This window comes from Lissotriton helveticus, chromosome 1_1, assembly GCF_964261635.1.
Source record: "Lissotriton helveticus chromosome 1_1, aLisHel1.1, whole genome shotgun sequence".
NCBI classification, from domain to species: domain Eukaryota; kingdom Metazoa; phylum Chordata; class Amphibia; order Caudata; family Salamandridae; genus Lissotriton; species Lissotriton helveticus.
This window is the reverse complement of record NC_136057.1, coordinates 1896697573-1896720592: the sequence shown is the minus strand read 5'-3', so window position 1 is coordinate 1896720592 and position 23020 is coordinate 1896697573. Positions and strand designations below refer to the sequence as shown.

General features: G+C 42.3%; 1 protein-coding gene across 1 annotated transcript in view; it reads left to right on the top strand.

The window, feature by feature from the left end:
* Positions 1-23020, top strand: part of HMCN1 (hemicentin 1) — a 1257483-nt gene that overhangs the window by 731156 nt on the left and 503307 nt on the right. The window contains exons 45-51 of the mRNA XM_078642741.1: positions 2190-2471; positions 11305-11472; positions 12978-13091; positions 15229-15315; positions 17136-17327; positions 17884-18057; positions 22647-22760. Of these exons, the coding sequence (XP_078498867.1) occupies positions 2190-2471; positions 11305-11472; positions 12978-13091; positions 15229-15315; positions 17136-17327; positions 17884-18057; positions 22647-22760 (1131 nt within the window). The remainder of the gene's footprint in view (positions 1-2189; positions 2472-11304; positions 11473-12977; positions 13092-15228; positions 15316-17135; positions 17328-17883; positions 18058-22646; positions 22761-23020) is intronic.

Below are 23020 nucleotides of genomic sequence, written 5' to 3'. Positions count from 1 at the left end.
CAGGGACCATCTGGCATGGCAGTTTGGGCTGGTCTTTACCCATTGGGCACAGGGTCAAGACTTATTTGCATATGGCTGGGTCCAAACTGGAATGGCATGGTGAGCAAAAAAAACGATGGATTTAGGCCCATATCTCTGTACTGGGGTGAATGTCTGACATTGATCTGCATTCTGTCCATCAATTTTTCTTTGGGAGGATCTTCTGTCGCAGCAGTACTCCACCCGAACCTGTCAATTCTACACCTTCTTGTGTGGAGATTGAGGGGGGGCAATTGATAGCATTCGATGTTCCTCCCGAAGTGTGCAATGTTATTTTGGCAGCCAGAAAGCCCTCCACCCAGACCGTGCACGCCTGCGGGTGGAACACATTTGTAAAATATTGCACAGAAAGGTCTATGGATCCTCTTTCTGCTTCCTTCTGCCAGGTTTTGCTTTTCTTGACCCTTGACCAGCAGGGCTTTGCACTGGACACTCTCAAAGGGTACCTTTCGGGCCAGTCTGGCTTCCTGGGGCTGCTAGAGCAACCCTCATTATTTAAATCTCCCATTGTAAATAGATTCCTCAAAGGCCTTGTACATGTGTTCCCACCTTCCCCTTTCATTATACCTCAGTGGGACCTTAGTTTGGTTCCCACCTTCCTGATGTGTGCTCCATTCGATCCTCTGCACCACTGCCCCCTCCAGCTGCTTACCATCAAAACAGCCTCTTTAGTGGTAATCACATCTGCCAGGAGGGTGAGCGAATTGCTGACTTTGTCATCCAAGCCTCCTAACTGACAATATTTCCTGATAAATTGGTCTGCTTGCCCACTTTCTATCCTCCTCCACACTCCTCTATTGGGAGTGACTCCACCTTCTGGACCCAAAAAGAGCATTGTCATTGTACATTGACTGCACTAAAGAGTTCCGGATGGATGACCAACTCTTTATGGGGTACGTTGGAAAGAATAAAGGTTGTTGAGTGCAGAAGAGGACTTTCTCACAATGGGTCATCCTCTGCATCAACATTTGCTATGCTCTGGTCAAAAGAGCAGCCTTGTGAAAGGTTAAGGGCTCATTCCACCAGATGGTTAAGTTACCTGGTAGAGACATGATCTGGCAGCAGATTCCTTTCCAGACAACCCATCCTCCCTGCACTGTGGACAGGTTTCTAGGGTCAGGGCTGATATCTTTCAGGGCCCTAGTTGTTCAGAAACACACCATTGTTAGTACACTTTATGGCTCCACGCTTCTGGCGTGGAAAGTCGTGAAAAGTAGCTGACATCATAAAGCCGAAGTGGTGCCTATATAGGTTACGTGGACTTCACAACGGAGGAGATGATGCCACCGAAGTCACATGGAGCTGATCGAAAAATCTTCCGGATCCAGTCTGACGCCTGAGAAATTCAAAGGTAAGGAATCTGCCGCTAGATCATGTCTCTGCCAGATAAGCGGTACCGAAGGTAAGTAACTTGTCTGTTAGTTAAAGAACTATAAGTCTTAAAAATATAGGACACATTTGAGAATGATTACATTTACATGTAGAGGTGTGCAAAACAGGTTTTTCTTGCACACTTTGCAAAGTTCTCATAAAGACATGATCGCCTCATCTAGTTGCAAAGTTTTAAACATTCTCGACATTTGCATGAAAATTATTACTTTTATAATCATTCGTTCAAAAAATGTAAACTAGCTGAGAATACTCCGACATACATGCACCTCTGCACATAGAAAAACTATGCAAATTGTAAACTTACAGAGAAAAAGTACAGACAAATTTTCCATCTTGGCTAGGTGTGTTTAGAGTGAAAATGACCTCGCAATGTTGTGTGAAGTATCTCACTGAAAATTTTCATGAATTAAAACAAGCTTAAACCCATACATTTTTCAAACTTCATGAGCAGTGAAATTCAGGATCTTTTCATAACTTTGCCGTGTAAAAATGATCTGTTCACCCAAAGTTATATGTCTTCCTGTCAACAATAGCCAGAAGGTGGCTGTGATGACAGTTTACTCATGCTTACTTATGTAGCTAAGGCAATAGCGTAAATGCTTACGGATCCCATGCCAAAGCAGGTGAAACATTTAACTTTGTGATTAATTATTTGTACATCTTTTGGTTGCATATATATTCACAGTTCATTTTAATATGTATTCTGGGCTCTTACTAAAATCTCAAAAATGTTTTTTTGTATTTTCTTTTCTCAATAGTTCGCCCCAGCATTCCTAGCAGCGGAAGCCATCATTCAGAAGTGGTTGTGACTAGAGGAAACAATTTTTCTTTGGAGTGTGTAGCCGAGGGCAATCCGCGACCAGCCCTCACTTGGTTGAGAGATGGTCGACCTTTGTTGCATGGACGAGGAGTTGACATACTGGACGAGGGTCGAGTCCTCCACCTCAGGAACGCCCAGGTATCAGACACCGGCCGCTACGTTTGCATTGCTGTGAACGTGGCAGGACAGACCGAAAAGAAGTATGATGTGAATGTTCATGGTAAGTCCAGGAATATAGGAGTTAACTTCTTCATTTGCATTATGGTTTTACAAAGATAAATACATTTAGTTTTATATGTGATGGAGCATGATAAATTCACCTACTCCATGGCTCACAGCAAAACCAGAATGTGTTGAATGTAAAGTGTGTGCTATCAAACCCCAATGAAGGCACCTTCTCTGAACTTACCCACCCACCCTTTCATCTTCTCAGTTTCATGACGCAGATATAGATTGCTTGTGTAAAAAATATCGATTTTTCTTCTATAGATCTTACATTTGATCATCCATTCTTTCTGGTTGTGTGATGAAATATCGACTACAGAAACATTGTGTTACCCAAAGTATCGAGGAACAAAACATGGAGGAAGTAAATGCATGTAGATAAGTGTAGATTTACTATTCGTAATGCCACATATACATACCTTGACAATATAGGCATCATCAAAGTACATTCATGCAGAGTAAATTATAATAAACCTACACTTATTATTACGAGTTTTAATATAGCGCCTGGTTACCATTAGGCATCCCCGCGCTCATCCAGAACAAGATATCACCACACCAAACAGAAGGATTAAGCAGGAAACAAAAAAGTTTTTAAAAGTTTACGAAACCGTAAAAAGCTCGCTTCCGAGCGCAAGTACAGGGGGAGAGAGTTCCACAAGGTGGCCACATTTATAGAAAATCTTCTTCCGCCAGTTCTTGCCTTCCTCACCCTCATAACCTGCAACAGATGTTGCTTGTCAGAGCGGAGAGAACGGGAGGCCTTATAGGATTGGACCATGTCCCCAAGGATAGGTGGACCTTTCCCCTGTAGAATTTTGTGGGCTACACAGAGTGCCTTGAATTTCACCCTCTCTCTGACGGGAAGCCAATGTAACGCCTTCAGTGCAGGGCGAGCCGACTGACGCCTAGGAAGATCCATCAGGAGCCTGGCGGCCGCATTCTGCACTTGTTGCAGTTTATTTAGTGTAGATTCCGGAGCACCCAGGAACAGGACATTACTGAAGTCCAGCCGCGAGATGATAAGCCCCTGAATGAGTAACCTCCTAGAGGCCGCCGGAAGGAGAGGTAGAATCTTCCGGGCTGAGAGGAGCAGGCCAAAACACACGCCTGAGATCTTTTTCGCGTGTGTTTTAAAGGAAAGGTCTTGCTCAAGCCACACCCCCAGGCTCTTGATCTCCTGCTTGGGGGTGGGTACAGGTCCCAGACAACTGGGCCAGCTGCTAGGAGATAAAGAAGGAGAAGAATTCCCCAGCAGCATCAATTCCGTCTTGGAACCGTTGAGCTTGAGAGCTGAGCTACACATCCATGTGAAGATCTTATCCAAGCACATGTGCAGCCGGTCGGGATGGTGATCCAACTGTGGGAGACCTACCACCAACTGGGTATCATCAGCATAGCTGATGATTTTGATACCCAGAGGTAGTACCACACTCTCCAGAGGGGCCATATAAATGTTAAATAGGGTTGGGCTCAACGATGAGCCCTGTGGCACACCCCACTGGAGAGGTACTGAGGATGATTTCTCGTGGCCTTCCCACACCTCAAATGACCGGCCTTCCAAAAAGGAGGCGAACCACTTGAGGGCCATCCCGGAGACCCCCACCCCTGACAGCCGACGGAGAAGCACCTGATGGTCTACGGTGTCAAAGGCAGCACTGAGGTCCAGGAAGATCACTGCCACCGACCCCCCCGAATCCGAAATGCTCCTTGCATTCTCCACGACTGCCAGCAAGGCAGTATCGGTCCCCTGACCAGGGCGGAAGCCAGTTTGGGAATTGCCCACAAGGGAATTAGACTCCAGGAAGCCCGATAGGCGACTATTCACCAGCTTCTCCGCCACCTTACTAAGGCCGGGGAGCAGGGAAATAGGCCTAAAGTTGGCAAGGTCGGCTGGGTCCAGGTTAGGCTTCTTCAAAAGAGCCTTCACGACTGCTCCTTTCCAACTAGGGGGTACCACTCCTTGGGCAAAAGACAGATTTATAAGGTCCGTCACAGGCCCACCGATAGTAAGGGCTACCTGCTTCAGAAACTTCATGGGTGCAGGGTCTTTCGGAGAACCACTTTTCATGGTTGCCAAAACTGTGAGGACTTCTTCCCCAGTGACAGGACCAAGAGAGACCAACTCTACAGGTCGCACCCTGGGCTGAGGCCCTAGGCTACCATCCGAGGAGACATCCTCGGTTAGCCGGGGAAGGGATGCAAGGATGTTATCAATTTTGGTTTTGAAGAAGGAGGCCAGTTCTGAACATTTCTCACGTGGGTCCTCGTGAATGACCTGAGGTTCGGGAGCTTTCAGAAGTTCTTTAATGACCCTAAACGATTCCTTCGAGGAGTTGGCCGCAGAGCCAATTCTCTCCGTAAAGAATCCAGATTTAGCTACCCGAATAGCAGATTTGTAGGTACTAAGAGCCGCCCGATATTCTCTCCGGCTCGTTTCGCTCCAATCTTTCCTCCAGGACCGCTCCAGCCTCTTGCAACCCTTCCTTAGTGTTCTCAACTCAGATGTATACCAGGGTGCGGAACCTACTCTCTTACCCCTGGTAAGTTGTTTCTTTTTGGGGAGGAGAGCGTCCAGTGAGTTGGTGAGCCAGATGTTAAGGTTCTCATCCGCAGCTAGCGGGTTAGACCCAGGGGGGGTCGTGACGCCTCTAGATGTGCCGCCCATGTATCAACTGGGAGCCTAGACCAGGCTCTGTCCATGGTGTAAACCCTGGGGGCCAGCGCCGCTGAGATATCAAACTGCCACTGGGCAGGCACCATAAAGTGATCAGTCCAAGGTAGAGCCAGCGGTGAAAATGCTCTAAGGCCAAGCGAGTTAGAAAATTTAGGATCCAACAAGTGGCCTTTCCCATGTGTGGCACCCGAATTGGCCAGGTTGATCCCAAACGCTTTGAGATCACCTAGCAGATCTACTCCCAGCGGATTGAGAGGGTCGTCAAGGTGGATGTTAAAATCACCTAAAGTGACGAAGTTACCCGTTGAGGAGGCAAGAAGAGCGGTAGTTTCTAGGAAAGAGTTGAGAAAATTTCCCAGAGCTCCCGGTGGGCGGTAAATAAGCAAACCCGCCATAGATGCAGTAGGAGATAAGCGGAGAGAGAACTGATAGCTCTCACAATCGCTCACCCCTCCCTCCTGAACCTTACAGACTAGTGAGTCCCTATAGAGGATAGCGACTCCTCCTCCCCTCCCGACAGGCCTATCATGATGCGAGATGAGAAAGCCAGGAGGGAGTGCTCTGACCATATCGGGGCCCGAGCTGGAGAAAATCCAGGTCTCGGTTAGGAATAACACATCCAGCTCGTGGTCCAGAATGAGGGAATTAATCTCAGTAGCGTGGCTTGGTAGGGACCGACAGTTCAGCAGTGCCATGGAAAGCACTGATTTAGCAAGAGCCGGCTTCTGACCCACCCTACAAGCCCTACACGGCAGGAATGGGGGCGCTCCTTCCTGGGCGAATTTACAGATAGTCGAGTGGAAAATCCGACAAGACATGAGTTCTTCCCTCCCATACCTGATACACGTACGTGATGACTCCGATGGATCAGGCATAGGGACCAGCCCTGAGCCCGTCTGGGCCCGGACGGGCACAGACGGGCTGAACTCTGGCGTAACTCCGGCGTCAATTCGGCGTCCCCGCTGCGCGTGTCCGCTGCGCGTAAGCATGCCTACCTAAATACTCTCCTAACGAAATGGAGAGAGGACTTGCAGGGCGCGCTGGGACCCACTCACCCAAGATGGCCGCCACGAGTCAGGGGCAAAGGACCCGCAAAACGCGGTGAAACACCAGAATTACAGTGCAGGTGAGGTGGCAGAGGTGGGGGTATGCGAGGCCAGGCAGGTAAAACCAGGGGAAAACTGTCAAAACAATTGAAAACAAATACGAAAAAACGGGTGATTAAAACAGAAGCAGAAGCTGCCACAGGAAAACAAGCTTATATATATATACTTACCTTATCAAAATATTAGTCCTTCATCTTTTGCACATGATAATGTGGTAGCACGATATTCTGTAGTCGATATTAAGGTTACTTTCATAGCCCACAACAAACAAATACAATTTTAGAAATTGATAAATTTATTCTCAAGGCATTTTTGTAAGAAATATTTAACAAAGAAGAATTAAATATGTGAGTGCTAGCTTTCTACATTTATCCTTCTTCATGTATTAAGTAATGTGCACACCACTGCACCCATTGGTACCCTTTCAGTTATCCTCAACTATCTGTCATTGCCTCTTTAACCAAGTGTTGGTAGCTATACATTGCAAATTCGGTCTCCTCATCCTGTCTTTGAGCTATTCCTTAACTCACATTTTGTATATGTATCAATTTACCCATGAAAAGAATAAGGGAACATTTCTTACCACATATACAACTGGTACAGAGTGACTATCAGGTTGCAGTTGCATGTTTAGCATAAATCCTCTAATACCTAATTTTTCACACATTATCATTTTTGAGGACTCTTGGGCTACCATTCAATTGCTTTGTTGGGGTGTTTCTTCAATTTTCTGACTTCACGTCAGTACAGACAAAACATTTTATCTGATGGCATAGAACTGCTGAATATTCAAACATTTCTGTGGTCTAATCATATATTTCAGTATCCTTCTTTAGAGAATGTATGCAATAGCTTTAGTTCACGCAAAGTACAATTTAATGTACTAAACAAAATAGGTGAAATTGTTCTTGGTTGATTCAAAGGCAATTAATCTTTTTCAGAGAGTTTTGCTATTTGGTAGAAAAATGACAAAATAGTTAACACACTACTGAAAACAGAACGTGTTTATGGAGAATTCTAATTCACTAGTTCTCATTCTTGTGTCACAATGAATCAATTTCAAAATAACACTTATTTGTGGAGTAGAAACTTTCTCTGCAGATATATGACACTATTAACGATGATACATGCAACAGTCAGAAAAGCTCATTTAAAAAAATTGCGAATCTTTTATCCACAGACTATAAAATGCTACTGAAAATGGAACTATACAGCTATTGCCAATGTAGGAAAATAGAGTACAACTTTTAGTTCAAAATCCATTTGGTTTCAGATATTTAGTTCAAGTTGTTTACTTAGTTTATATTTAATTATAAAACATTAGGGCCTCATTCTACAGGCCACTATAGTAAAACTTGCAGGTAACACTGCTTCAAGAAATACAGTTACATTGGGGTACCATTTTTTTTTTATCGTGTGGCAATATCTCCACATTTTGATGAGACTATTTATGAGCCTGTGCGTCACTTTTGAGCCGACGGTGTGTCACTTTTTGTGACACACCAGCAGGATAAAAAATGCGCCATGTTGCATCATATTTACAAAGTGATGCATCTAGGTAAATGCGTCACTTTGTAAACCCCTGCACCACATCATACCCGCGCCAGGTATAATGTATGCAGGGTGGGCGTTCTGATGCAAGTAAGTCTCGTAGAAGTGACGCAGTGAAATCTATGAGATTTCACTGCGTCACTTCTAGGACGCAAATACATCAATATCTTACACCTACCTCACAGCAGGCATAAGACTGACGCAGGCACCTTTGAAATGGGACTTGCCCATTTGAAACGACCCATTGATGGAGTTGCATCATTTTCTTGACACACTCCAGCAATGCGTCATTTTTGCGGCTACAGGTACGTCAGAAATACTGACGTATCTGTAACTCCCAGCATGTCGCAAGGAGGGCGCAATGAAAAGAGACGCATCGCTGTTTTCACGCAGGGATGTGTCACTTTTCCTAAATGAGGCCCTGAGTTTTTGCAGCTTGAAATAGGGACAGCCAGGGCCTGCTTTTAGCAGAGGAAAGCTGGGCCCAGGCCCGGGGCATCTACAGTTAGACAGGCACACACGTAGCTGATCTCCCGAGCTGTCTTGAGCAATGATTTAATTTCAGGCCGTCGGATCTGTTCATTACCTCCATGCTGTCTACTAAATCTTGTTTTCTTTACGTTTGATAGGTCCACACCCCCTCCCCCGATTACCTTTCTCCCACTTTCCATCCCTACTGCCGTGCCTTGCACATGCCATGGACTCTCACCTCCAGTTTAACGGCTGAATAGGGGGTTAAGACGAGGGGACAAAGGACAAGTGTTTGTTAACAGGCTGAGGCTGGTCGCTGGTCTGAGGTATTCAGCCAGGATGTGACCTGTGAGCACTTTAGGGTTCCCAACTAGGATCAACAATGGGAGGGGGCTGATGGGGAAAGGGTGGAGGAGGAGGATCAGGAAGGACGCCAAATTCAGTTTTGACGGGGCGCTGTCTGAGGAAAGGTCAACCCTAAAGCACAATAATTCTGAATATTTCCCCCATTCCAAGATGCAGAACTCAGAATATTGTGGTTTTCCAGGCACAAATGTTGCCATGTTTTACCTGGCAAAATATATGTGGGGAAAATTGCTGGTTCTTTGCTGTAAATTTGCACCTCTTGCAATTCCTGCATTGCAATTACCTCGACTTACGGAATAAAGGAATAAGGCATATTTTATATTGTGACAGGCAAACCACCAGCCAGCCAGTCATTGAGGAACGCAATCCCATCTAGTGGTCCTAACTTTCCTGGTGGAGATGTCTGTGGTGAAAGTGCACTTACGTTTTTCATAAACGTACTTATTGACACTTGAATACTGAGCCTGCCGCCATGTTTTGTGGACCACTCAGCATTCTCTTTTGCTTTTCACCAGCACACTCCCAAAGCAGGTTTGTAGCTGTAAAGCAAAAATCAACTGTCCCACAAGGAAGTTATCTCCCTGCACGTCAGGGCCATTATTGTATTTTCCATCCCAGAGCCACAATGCCTTCCTTGCATAGCAGTCCCAGGTGGGAAAAATAAGTGACAGTTGCCCAACCTAAAAAGGGTGTAGCCGCTGTCAGTATTACCAGGGGACCTGGTGGAGTATGGACCAGCACATGAAGGGAGTACAAGAGAATAGATAGTAGAGGCTCACACATTGGAAACCCTGTGGTCTTTCTGTCTCTAAACGCAGCAGGGTAACTGCGAGTGTGGAGAGGCATAAGTACTGCCAATTTTTGACACTGGTGTCTCCTACTAAACGGTATAGGAGGCCTTAATTTTGAAAATAATATTACCAAACTGACATTCATAGCCAATTCGGGCTGTAGAGCCATCTCATACTTACAAAAAGTCATGGTAATAGTCAAAGTTCTAAATGCTTCCAAACTTTTTTTTCCTTAAATATTTTTTTCAAATTAAATGCTAATTAAGGAAAATGGCTCATTCGAGGTTCAGGGGATGCAAGCGATTCCCCCAAAAGCCACAAAGTCTCCAGCTTCACCAATCCTCTGGTTCTCTCACCTTATTTAGAAGTGGGAAACCACTAAATATCTGCTGGTGGAGCCTCCACTGGCTCAACCAGCGGAAACTTCTTTGTGTCCAAAATAGGACGGACTGCTCTTCGTCGGAGAGTGCCCTCTATTGACAGTGGGCCTTCCAATTTCTTTCAGGGCTGCACAATTCAAGGCATGTGGTGAAAGGCAGAAAAAAACAGCAGTCTTCCCCCACACCAGCAGCGGCATAGCAAGGGAGGCCGGGGGGCTGTCCGCCCTGGGCGGCACAGATTTTGGGGGCAGCGGACGTGAGCAAGTAGTGTCTGTCGACCACCACCATCACCCTGCCCCTGAGAACAAGTCAGCCATCGGCTGACAGACACCCCACACCCCCGACCAAGTCATCTGTCAGTCGCCACCCCTTACCTACACCGGGTGGCAAACTCAGGGTCAGGGTCCGCCCCGGGTGGTAGTAGGTCTAGCTACGCCCCTGCACACCAGACATTCTCACATTTTTCTTCCCGGGACTGACGTGCCTGTCTTGACAGACCTTGGAGAGTATAACCACTGGTATTATGCTTAAGAGAAGAATCTTTTTCAAACTGCCTCTTTGAAAAAGTAAAGCTCTTAGAATAATACCCCCAAACATTTTAGTAAATGTGACACCCTGTAATACTCGATAATGAACCTGAACGATAAGAACAAACACCACTGAAATGTGTAATGTGTTAACTATCAGTCTGATATGACTCCATAAAAACTGAAATAAAATGTGGCAGTTAAAAATAAAAATGAAATAAACTCAAATCAATATGCAGTACCCATTCTTCAGCTCTTTACTTATTAAGTATGTGGCACTAAGTTCTAATACTACTGAGCCAGACGTGTAACCAACATTTATAATCAGAGAGTACACATTCTTTTTTAACTCAGAAGCAAAATTGAGTGTTTCTGATATAGATTACTCTGTATTTCCAACTCATTTTTCACAAGAGAATTGCAATTTTTATTTTATTTATTTATTTATTTTGCACTTAATCTAGCTCACTCATGACCCCGCTCGACAGTGTGCTTTGGAACAAACTATTTATTTAAATGCACACATGCTGACCTGAGTTGCTTGGATCTCACATATTAATGGCAGGTCAGAAAAGCCATCATTTCTTGGCTTCATGTCACTAGTGTTGCAGTTTGGTCTTGAAAACTTCTGTATGTAGTAATGTGTGTCTGCCTGCAGTGGTTAAACAAGAATGTTTGACACTTCCTAAGTGAATATACTTTTTCACGAACCTTACATCTAGAAGGGGGCAGCAGTTTGAATCTGATACTACCCTTTGAGTCAGCCATTTACAAACACCCTTATGGCTCCTTTATTAGTTGTGCATGCCCTACGTTATAATGCTTAGTAAACTTCGCTGTGTGTGGGAATTTAGGTAGGTTTTGCCTAGCGAGCTCAGTCTGTGGATGTCAGAGGTGCAGTTTTTGTGTTGAGTTTTATTTCTGAAACATTCAACCTTTTTTTGCTTGCTTGCCCTAAGTTCCACCGAGTATCCTGGGAGATTTTGGCGTGCCTGAAAATATCACAGTTGTAGAAAGGAATCCAGTTACCTTAACTTGTGAAGCATCTGGGATTCCTTTACCATCTGTTGCCTGGCTTAAAGATGGACGGCCTATCAGACCTAGCAGCTCCGTGCGACTTCTGTCAGGTAAGGTAACTCAGGAACTTCCCTGCCTAAATAATTGACATTGATGTGATGTAATATTACTAGCCATGAGCAAACTGCACAATTAGTGAATAAATGACAGAAATACAACATAAACATACCATAATACTAAAAACAAAACATATGCCTTTACTCACTTAAAGCATGTGACTCTGGACAGCTGTCCGTTATGTTGACCTCTCACATTGAAATTTCAAGAGGGCTTTCAATGACCATCATGGAACAGAAGCTTCACATTCAGGGCATTTAACAACCAAGCCCATGAATATGGACTCCAGAATTACAAGCTAAGACCCCCTTAGCTAGGGGTTAGAGTAGCCACAGTCACTTTGAACCTGATTTCAATGGGCAGTGATTGTAGATTAACAGGGGCAGTTCTATTTAGTCACTCGTGATTGCTGTGTCTTACCTGGAAGAAATCCATCTATCTGGCAAGTATGGTCAACATTCTTTTCTCATATAATCAAGGCAATTGTCTATGCTGTGACATATGGCAACTTCAATCTTCTTCTTTTAAGTAAAGCATTAATGAGTGAGCCCTACTTGAGAAACATAGCATCTGCTTTCTATAGAAATCTTGGAAAGTTGGTAAATTATCTTTATGAAAGATTTAAGTACAAAGACTAATAGCCTCACTATGAATTATGAGGACATTTCGATTTGGGTGGGAACGGGGCATCCAATCTGAATCAGAATTACAGGTTTAGTGGGAAATCCCAGGCTTCCAGTATTTGAACTGGAAATCCTAGAGAAATTTGGATCGGAAAAAGTGCCACCATGTGGAGGACAACTTCAGAAATCAGTGCCCAAATACCAATGTTATTCCTCATACCAAAGCTGAAAATTCAATGGGTGGTTAATAACAATGAGGAAGCATACCGAACCGTGCAATATCGGTATTTCTTTGGGTCTTTATTGCACGACTCTAAATGAGTGATGTACAATTATTTATTCAGGTACATACGGGCAGAGATGATGCTATTCCAAGGAAGTGCAGGGTCATGCACCAACTTGAAACAAGTTGTGTTTATGGGAAACAGACCCCTGGCTCAGTCTGGACTCCAGGATCACACCTAGACCCTGACCTCACAGGATGAAGCTGAAAATGTAATCACTATATTACAATGAATGTCAATCACATACTTTGATTTGCCTTGCTACAGGCACTGTAGTAAGCAGTCACTTAGCTCATCATCTCTCAATCGGCAGAGGTGCAACCTTTCATCATTTGCATGTATGTAATAGTAAATGTTATTGGAAGGAGGATGGAGTTATATGTTGAAAAGGATTTGAGGAGGGCAGAGAAGGGCCTGGGGCGCACACCATTCACGCTGGGTTCTTCCAGTCAAACCTGCCTAAGTTGCCTCATTGAACTCTACTGTCCTGACTAAAGTGTCACCATCCACTAGTATTTGAGGTTTAGGTATTTGATTAGTTGTTCTTCCCAAAACAAGGGAATAAACCATTTATAATCTGTTCTTTTCCAGGTGCTCGGACACTGCGCTTACTACATGCAGCTGTTGATGATGCGGGAAGTTATACCTGTATCGTGACAAACACTGCAGGAGAAGAACGGAAACAATTTGACCTCTATGTTTTAGGTAAGCGTATGGATCCTGTTTCACAAATGTAAAGGAGGTTATTGTTATTTGTAATGACTTTGTGCACATTGTCGTGTGATCAATTATGAAGTTTTTATTTCTTCGACAAACAATTGTGTTGTGTCCCTGTTTTGTGTAAACTCTTCCAAGAAGAATGGTCAAAGAAATAATGGTGTATAACTGGAAAAATCCAAACTGCATAAATGGAAAATCAATCCAAACTGAGCTCATGGCTGTCACTAAATAATCCCACAGATCCGCTCATTCTGGAATCATTTGAAGACAGAAAGACATTAATTAACCTTCTTAGTGATAGGCATAGGACGTGTCTAGCATGTCTTATCTGCACACACACACACACACACACACACTTCCTAATAAACCACATGTGGAATATTGTAAGAGCAGGTGTTGCCACTCTTTTGGCGATATCACCTTCAAATATCAATTTTTGAAATACTTTATTTAGCACTTCTGTTGAAATTAACCCCTTGTAGTTTTCTCCTATCGAGTTCAAAATAGTGCCACTGTGTAACTTGCATAAAAGGGCTGTTCTCCTGTGCTGTGCCTTCTTTTTAAGTGTTGTATCATAAATACTTACTCCATATTTCAAAGAAGAGTCAGCTTTGAACGATGAATTAAAGCAACCTAGACAAATTAATACTCCATCGGTCCCTAATTTGTAAATAAATAGGCACAGGTGCCCAAGGTTTGTTTAGGTTCCTACCAGTGGTGCTGCTGAATGCTAGCATTGGTGAATACCAAAACAACTGATTCATGATTCGTCATCATGCCTCTTTCTTACACCACCCTATACACTTCTCTTTATCACACTCTCACATGTTCCTTCTTTATAGTCCTCTTCTACTTCTTTCTCCCTTTCCTGCCTTTCTCCATCTTTCTGTGGGTCAAAGTCTGCTGATGAAAAATAAATCCTGGTCTCCAAAAACTAGTACCAGTCCTCACTGTTAATAACTACTAGGAAGTATTGCACTCCATATCAGCATCAGGGTAACCCGAAGATTTTAGGATTGGATTGCACTGGCACCAATTCATCAAGGGTGCCTTTGCAAGTGACTATACCAGTAACTGCAATCTCTCAAGCAGTAAGCCATGGTTTTGATTTCAGTGGCGAGCAATAAACATCATGGCCAGGGTTGGTCATTGTTTGATCATGCGCCTATGCCTATGGCATAGGAAGAAGGTTACTACTTGAGAATTTGAAATTTTCATCATAGTTTTTATCTATGCAGTCACACATGGATTGGGATGTGGTATTAAGGTGTTGGGCACTTCATCAATCATTGTTTTTTCAAGAATTCCTCATGCCTCTGTAACATAGTAAAAAGAGTGCATGCTTTTACCTGCCCAGATTGTAATAACATAGGTACTCACTGAGGAATCCAGGTAAACCCCAGTCATAGCCTATACTGCCCCTTATTGCAGGGCACTGCAGGCCCTCAACTAGATTCTCACACTGGTGTTATATTAGAAAATACTATGGGCTCATTCCAAGTCCAGTGCAATCCTTGGTGGTAATGGCGCTCCTGGTAAATACCAGTAATACCAGTTGTCGTATCTTCCAGGTGTGCAATTACTGCACCATTCTGAGTTGTGAACCTTGTTATGTAACATGTTTATTCTGTGAGTTTTCCCATGTTTGGTGGTCCAAAATTGGAGTGTGTGGTGCTTACCTGTATGATTTAAGTGAAGTTCAACCTGGTGAGCATTATTTGGGGCAAAGCATATAGCATCATGCAGTAATAGAATATTAATTTGTTCTATGTTGAGGACCAGGCTTCCACGATCTCACTCACAATACTTCCAGTAAACTAAAACACTATCAACCTGATGCAATCGAACGATGTACATCAATTTGCTAGAAATTAGAATTTGAAAAGTACATATTTCTCACTGTGCCATGAATTCAGTTGAATGAATGTACCCTTTGGCGATTGTACATTTTATAGATAGATTCTGCTGCAATACATGCAGTGTACAGGGATAATGCCACATAAGACACTTCACTGTTTAGACTATTGATTACAGAGGATGACTTAAATTTTTACGACGCTTTAGTTTGGTGCTTATGTGTATTTGTAGATTATGTAACAGCATTTTTTCTCTTTAATACCAGTGCCTCCAAATATTGTGGGGGAGAACAAAATGGAGAATGTGAAGGTGAAGGAAAAACACAGTGTGACACTAACATGTGAAGTGTTTGGTAAGCGGGAAGTACATTAAATCATTGAGAAATCTATGTCCAGTTGCAAATATTCAAAACTGCGTCTTTGAGCCACAGCTTTACTAAATGGAGGACACATTGCAAGATGTGTAGCGCCTTTTTAGGGAGGTTATCTATCACCTAGTTTCCATTACCTCAATGTAGTGTTACTTACACTAACTCACTGTATTATTTAAATTTACTTCTATAACATTACCTCAAGTTCAGTAGATTCAGGTGAGAAAGGTGAGTAGGATTAGTGTTAGAGTTGGAGAACAGGTAAGGGTAAGGGTGAAAGGCAAGGGTAAAAATAAGGGATAGGTTTTGAGATAAGATAGAGGTGAAGATTAGGATAAAGGTAAAATAAAGGCTTAAGTTAAGCATTAGATATGGGTAAAGGGTATGGGATGGTTTAATGTAAGGACACGACAGATGTAGGATTAGGGCAAAGGTAAAGATAAGGAATAGGCTTAGAGTTAATGTATGGCTAAGAGTAGGGGCAAAGGGCATGTCTAGAGTTAATGGTATGGTATGGGATAGGTTTATGGTTAGAGAAGGATAAGGATTTGGGCAAGAGAAAGGTTTAGCATAAGAGCTAAGGCAAGGATATAGGTATGGGGAAACAAAAAGGTTAGGGTGAAGGGGTAAAGGATAGCGTTAAGGGCTAGGGGTATGGGGACAGAATGATTTAAAGGTATGAATTAGGTGATGGTCTCAAAGTAATTGTAAAATATTAGTGATAGGAAGATGAAAAAGTGACATGTAATTTACAATTTTGTAGTAAGTTTACACTTGGAGTTTGTGAATAGTACAAGTAGTAAACTTACTACAAAGAGCAAACTTATTCAAACGTGTAAATTACCTTTGTGAATCAGGCCCAGATTTGTTATTTTGGCCCTTGTAGCATCGACTCAGTCATTTGAATGGGATTGGAAAGCATACACTTGAAGGAGGAGGTCTTCTTCATCTTATGTAGGTAGAACATGAAGGGGTTGATGAGCCAAAAACAATGGGACACATGTATCAATATAGGAAATAGTGATTTCCTAATTGCAATTATCTGCAAATCGCAATTAGGTAATCGCTTTTCCTAATGTATGAAACTCCACGAGTTTCATTTAGCGATCGACCTGCCTCATGAATATTAATGAGGTAGGTCACAATATGTGACCCATTGGGAATAGCTAATATCACGGGGATGGTGACCTGCTGGGGTCAGCAGGTCACCATGTCCATGATTGCTTTTAAATAAAGTAATACTTTTTTTAAAATGCAGCCCGTTTTCCTTAAAGGTAAATGAGTTACATTTAAAAAAGAAAAAGCGGACCCCTTCCCATTTGCAAATGGGTTACCACCTACTTAAAGTAGGTGGTAAAATGTGAATGTTTTGCGACCGCATTTCGGTAACAAAACATTCCTACTGCAGAAAAAAACACAAAATGAGGTACTATACAAAATAGGTTATTAGCAACAGTAATTGGATTTAGATTGTTCTTTCACTCACATTTGTGTTTGGAGACCCTGCATCATTGCATCTGAACAGCAGAAATCAAAACACTTCTTGCGGTTTTGGATTTCAGTTCCAAAATGTTGTCTGGAAAAGTCTTCTTATTAGGTACTGTGGCCTTAGATCCTGCATGCTCTTATGAAATACCACACTTCTACATGAAGCACAATTGATATTAGATTTTATATTAAAACCATAGAATAATGTATGTATATGTATCACAGTATTCGTAACCTCAACACTCCTTAGTACGAGCCTAGATATTTGTTTAAATTCATACAAGGTCACTTCATCAATCCTTGCTGTTTTTTAGGAAATCCTGTTCCACGGATTGAATGGCTGAAGGACGGACAGCCACTGCCTGAGGACAGCGACCACCAACTTCTTTCCAGAGGGCGCTTTTTGCAAATCAGCAACGCCAAGGTGTCAGACACTGGCCGATACATGTGCACTGCATCTAACACCGCTGGGGACAAGAGCAAAAGCTTCAGCCTAAATGTTCTAGGTATGTTTCAGGAGACAATAAAGTCAAATGCACATCTTTTGTTCTGACGGATGAAGTGAAGGATTTGGTCATTCATACTTCTGTGAAGTATGAAGTTAAGTCAGTGACCCTTCCGATTATATGGCCTGCATAATGTCAAAGACAATTTTAAGACCCTGAGTAATGAACATGCACATCCTAAGGGCATGATTAATGACCATGCAAATTGTATGAGCCCCAAGAGATGAGCAGAGTAAAATGACTGCACATATCATAAAGGCATGGATAGTGACCAGGCAGGCCCAAAGAAAGGGGCTTTAATGACAAGCAAAAGCTGGGTATATTCGTAGCAGTTTGTAGCAGTCAGCCTTTGCAGTCCAATTGCCCCCAGAGAATTACCCTACAACAGAATAAACCTTAGGATTATGCTACTTATCATTAGGCAAGATTGTTTTAAAATTAATATGGTTTTCTGCACAGTAATGGTTTTAGTTGCATGCGTCTCATGTACCTTTTTCAAGGGAAATGGTTCATTTGTTTGTTTAGCTAAGATGGTGTTGTTTGTTTCGTTCGTCAGTGTCTCCTACAATCAATGGTGTGGACAATAATGGTACTCCGGAGGAGGTGACAGTAATTCTGAACAGTCCCACATCCCTCGTCTGTGAGGCTTATTCCTACCCTCCCGCTACCATTACCTGGCTCAAGGACGGGGCTCCATTTGAATCAAACCGAAATGTCAGAATTTTACCAGGTATGTGCCCCCCTCGATGTTTAGCATCTGTTGTGATTGGTGGCTGCCCACAATTAAATGAAAATTAAGGTGTTGTTTCAGATCAGAGAAACTGTGAGAATCTTTTCCTTGCTATCTTTGTTAATTTGAACCCTTTCGGGTGTTGACAAAAGGTTTTCTAATTCCCTTTGGTTGATACTTCAAGTCCATTCTTTGAAGCTTTGAAACACAAGCCTTGACTACATGGCAAATGTATGACCTCAGCAATTAATTTGAGGTCAGATGATGTGATGGAGAAAATTAACGGAATTCAATGTTTGATAATTAAATAGCTGAGTGTACTTTTGTACGTGGTTGAGCTGTGTAGTTTGCACCAAAACAATACAATGAAGCAGGTTAAGTCTGAATTAACAATGGAACAATAATAATATCAGAAGATATGAGTAACGTGGCCAACCTTAAATTGTCTGGCAGAAAGAACAATTGGAGAATTGGAGATTTGTGTGACCAATTATGGGAGGGAGAACATTGATATACCTAAAAGGGAGTTAGTTTAAGTTTTGGATGAGCTATGTCCTGTGATGGCACACACATCAGAAATTCCTTGTAGGTAGATTCCACTTTTTCTCTTTTGTGGTAGAAGGTTGTCATCCCTCATAAAAAAGAGTTCCCAGTAGAGGCCTTCATTTTTGTGAAATGAATTATTCCCTCAAGAACGACTTGTATCTGTAGGAGTCCAGTGCCTGCGTAGTAAACCTGCAGCCCAGGGCTCTTTGTCTGACCCTAAAGCTTTTGTCTCTGCTGACCTTTACTGGCAGCATTACAACACATCTGACAGGTGTGGAATGCATACAGGTGGTACCATTTCATGAGCGATGGACTGTAATAAATCTACAAATGCGGAGTACTGTGTACTGGAGGAGATAGGAGAACTTGACCTGGTACCTTTAGAAACACACAACAGTTTTTCAGTTGCCCTGAATGTTATTGCGAGATTGGAAGGGACTAGTTTGGGATGCAAAGACTAGTGATTTGTGTACTCCAGTATAGAGGTCTATGTAACATACAGATTACAGATTGTAATCCATAGTAGGTTTAAAAATAACAAATATACATTTTAATATCTGAACCTCAATATCAGATTAAGGATCTGTTCTTTAAACAATCAGCACCAGATTTAAGATACTATTGTATTAGACTTCATCAATTCTGGCAAACCAGAATTCATTATTTATGTACACAGTTCTCTCCCCAAGGGAATAGATTGCTTCCAATTTGGGTTGACCTACCCATGCTGCCGATAGATGTGTCAATGAAGTGTGCAGCATCCCGGGGAATTGATGAAGGCACCCACTGATTACACCGCATATTCTTTACAAACCATACTTCCACTGGTGGCTTTTCTGGCAGAAATCCTTGCTGACTTGCAGCAGGCACATTAATGCACATGCACACACACACACCAGGAAATCAAGATACAACTTGAGCAGAGTGGTTATCTATGGACATGTTGAACTGTTTGTGCCTAGATTAAGCTGAATGTGGCTGACATTTTATTACTCTGTGCTACTTTCACACATGAAGTGTATTTTGTATGAGTTGGTGCATAGTGTGCAAAGGCTGCACAAATTGGCCTCTGCCCAAATTACATATTATAGTACAATATATTATTAGTGACTGTAATTACCACTGTCACTGTTTCTGAGCATTATAAGGCTGGCAGGTTAAATAATTGGTAATGCACCCTATAGGGCTAGCAAAAAACAGCATTTCGTTGTATATTTAATAGTACTACTATCGTACTACAAAATGCTGTTTATTACTACTACTGAAGGGTATGGGTCAAGCGATGATTAAGGAGGAGTTAAAGGAGGGTTAGGGAGGGGTTTAGAAAGGGACGCGTTCCTGTTCACAAACTGTCCCGTTGTTTCTACTGCTGAAAAGGACCCAAAAAAGTTGTCAATGTACTCTAGCTCATAGCTGCAATAAGTCCAGCATCAATCATGGCCAACCACTGGTACTGCACCAACCTCCCATAGAAAATGATTGAGGTATGGACTTAAAATAAAACCCTATATGAAATAATGGTAAATTAAATTCAATTATTTCAAATATTTCAATGATAAATTAGCCTAATTTAGCATTAAACATTATCTAAAAAATATATGTTTTATTTTAATATAACATATTTAATAACCTTTATTGAATATAAAATGCAATATTTTGCATTAAAATATAATTAAATTACCTTTAATTAATTCTGCCCATCACCTTGAATAATTACTAATACATAATCAATTTCTTTTTTAGTGTAGGTGTAACATTTATTTCATTTTAGTCTACAGTTACACTAAATCTATAATATTAGGGTACATTAATATTAAACACAAAAATATTTCTACTATTTTTTTCCAAGTTTAATAAACTTTTTTACTTTTCCCTTTACTTAACCATAGGGAGATCTCGACCACAAGGAGGAGATCTCTGCATGCTAGACTATAAGGAACATTTGAAATATATAATATGATTGAACAATGATCAAAAATTGTTTATATTTACAATTAATGTTGATTAATTTTATGTATTTATTTTAAATGTAGAACAAAATAAAAAACAACCTACAGTACTCTTAACTTATTTTTTAATTAAATATGTAATTAATTCAAATATGTTAAACTAAATTAATTTCATTTTAATAAAAAATATCCAAAAATACATAATATGAATTAAACATTACAAAAACTAACACTTAAATAATGTTGTACATTTAAAAAAAGACAAAATAAATTAATTTAATTTAACAATATTTGCTCTGGGCTTCCACCTAAAGTTCCTGTCTCCATTTTTGTGTATGAGTAGGTGGTGCAGTATAAGTGGTTAGCCATGTGTGATGCTGTCCTTACTAATTATCCTTTCTGGATGTAATAACTTTACACTGGTAAATGTGGCTCTATCCCTTGTTTCAAGGGGTGAAGACATGTCCGTCTACATTTTTTTGAGTAAATTTAAACTTTACTCATGCCGCGATGCCGCTACGGAAAATCATGCGGTCCTCACTCTGGGGGCCCCCTGCGGGCCCCCAGAGTGAAGTATAGACGGGGGGTGCACACGTGGGGTACCTGTGGTAACCCCTTCATTTGCATGAACAAAGCGGCAGGCACCGCGCGGTGCCTGCCGCTTTGTTAATGCAAATGCTGAAATGCATTTTTAGCATTGTGGCGGGCGGTGCAGAGAGCACCGCCCACCACAATGCTAAAAATACAGGATGTGCCCACCACTGTGGCGGGCACATCCTAATACCCCCCACGGGACCCCCACCCTTATGGCAGGTGGTCTCGAATACCGACAGGATGGCGGGCGGACAAAGTCCGCCCGTCATCCTAATGACCCCCTAAGTGTCCAGATACCAGGACCAACTGGACCTGCACAGGACCAAAATCTGGGGTAACGGACCCCTTGCAGCAAACAGCGCCCGTGAGAGTCCAATCTGGAATCCTCCTGCACTGATACCGAGCAGCTGTCGATGCACGTCAGCACCGCTGAGACCCACTTCCTGAGTGGCCCAGTTCTCCAGATTTTGCACCCTCAACTGGTGAAGAACGACAACCGTAAGGCCCTATGACGCCCAGATCCCAGCCTACCTTTTGACTCTGCAACTGAGCGCCCCAGCCTGTGTACAGATGAACCAACTGTGCCCCCTTGTCCCCAGTACCGTTGTGACTGAAGCCCCCCACTAGAAGTTCCTGGACTTGTCTCCAAGTCTCCCTCTGCAGCCTGTTTCTAGGTGACCCCACTTCTTCCCACCGCTGTACCGCTCACAGTTACTTTGGACCTTGACCCGCTACGACCCTAAGTCCTGAAGGAGATCCCCAAAAACCAATCATAAATAACTGTATGCAACATATGCCTTTTCTCTTTTACTTACCTGTAAAAATTCATAACTTCAAAAGTACTTACTTGATAACGAAGTTCTTGGTATCAAAATGTATATAAAAATACGAGGTATTTTTCCAAATTGGTGACTGGTTATTCTTGAGTGTGTGTCTCATTTATTGCTTCTGGGAGTACAACACATGCTTAGCACTACTCTCTGATACGCCGATCAGCTCGCCCACCCCACCACAAAAGAGAGCATTTGGGTTATCATTTGTGCCTCTGTAAACCAATAGGGGTTTGCCTCGACTCTTTACACAGTGTACCTCGTTTTGGTCCACTATATAAAAAGTCAGCTTTCTACAATATGATAAACAGAATGTTTGTTTCTCGGGACAGAATACTTTTTTGTGTTGTATCCGATTGTGTTATAACTGATATCTAGCTGTGGGTGTTGCCAGGGTTTTATAAAAATGCTGACATTATTTTCTGACAAGAGGGTAAGATAAAATGCTCTACTTTATTCTTACCGGAATGAAAATATCTTGATGTTTTGTAACATTGTGTGCAGAGAAAGGCCTGTATTTGTGTGCCAGATTCCTCGTCTTCTGATGCTCTCATTAGAGTACAGGATCGGTACATTGGACATATCCTTGGGCTACACCAAGAAGACAACTGATACATTGGGCTAGTTACCCATAAAGTATTTCTGACAAATGAATATTTTTTGCCCACAGGAGGGCGTACGCTGCAGATCCTGAATGCCCAGGAAAAAAATGCCGGCAGGTACACCTGCATTGCCACAAATGAAGCCGGAGAAACACTGAAGCATTATGAAGTCAAAGTGTACAGTAAGTTATCTGGCTTTTATAACAGTTTTCGTAATTTAAAATTAATAGAAAGATGAAGCCACCACAAGTATCACATTTATTCTAGAAGTAGTGATCCATATCGCACATTAAATGTCATGTTCTGTACAAATGTTTCCCATTTACAAAGGTATATTTCTTTTTAGACAAGAGACAAGGCTGTCTAAGGCGACATTGGGTGCACAGATAGAAAAAGTGCCACAGTGAAGCGAGTATTCAGAAGTTCAAATCCCAATTTAGGT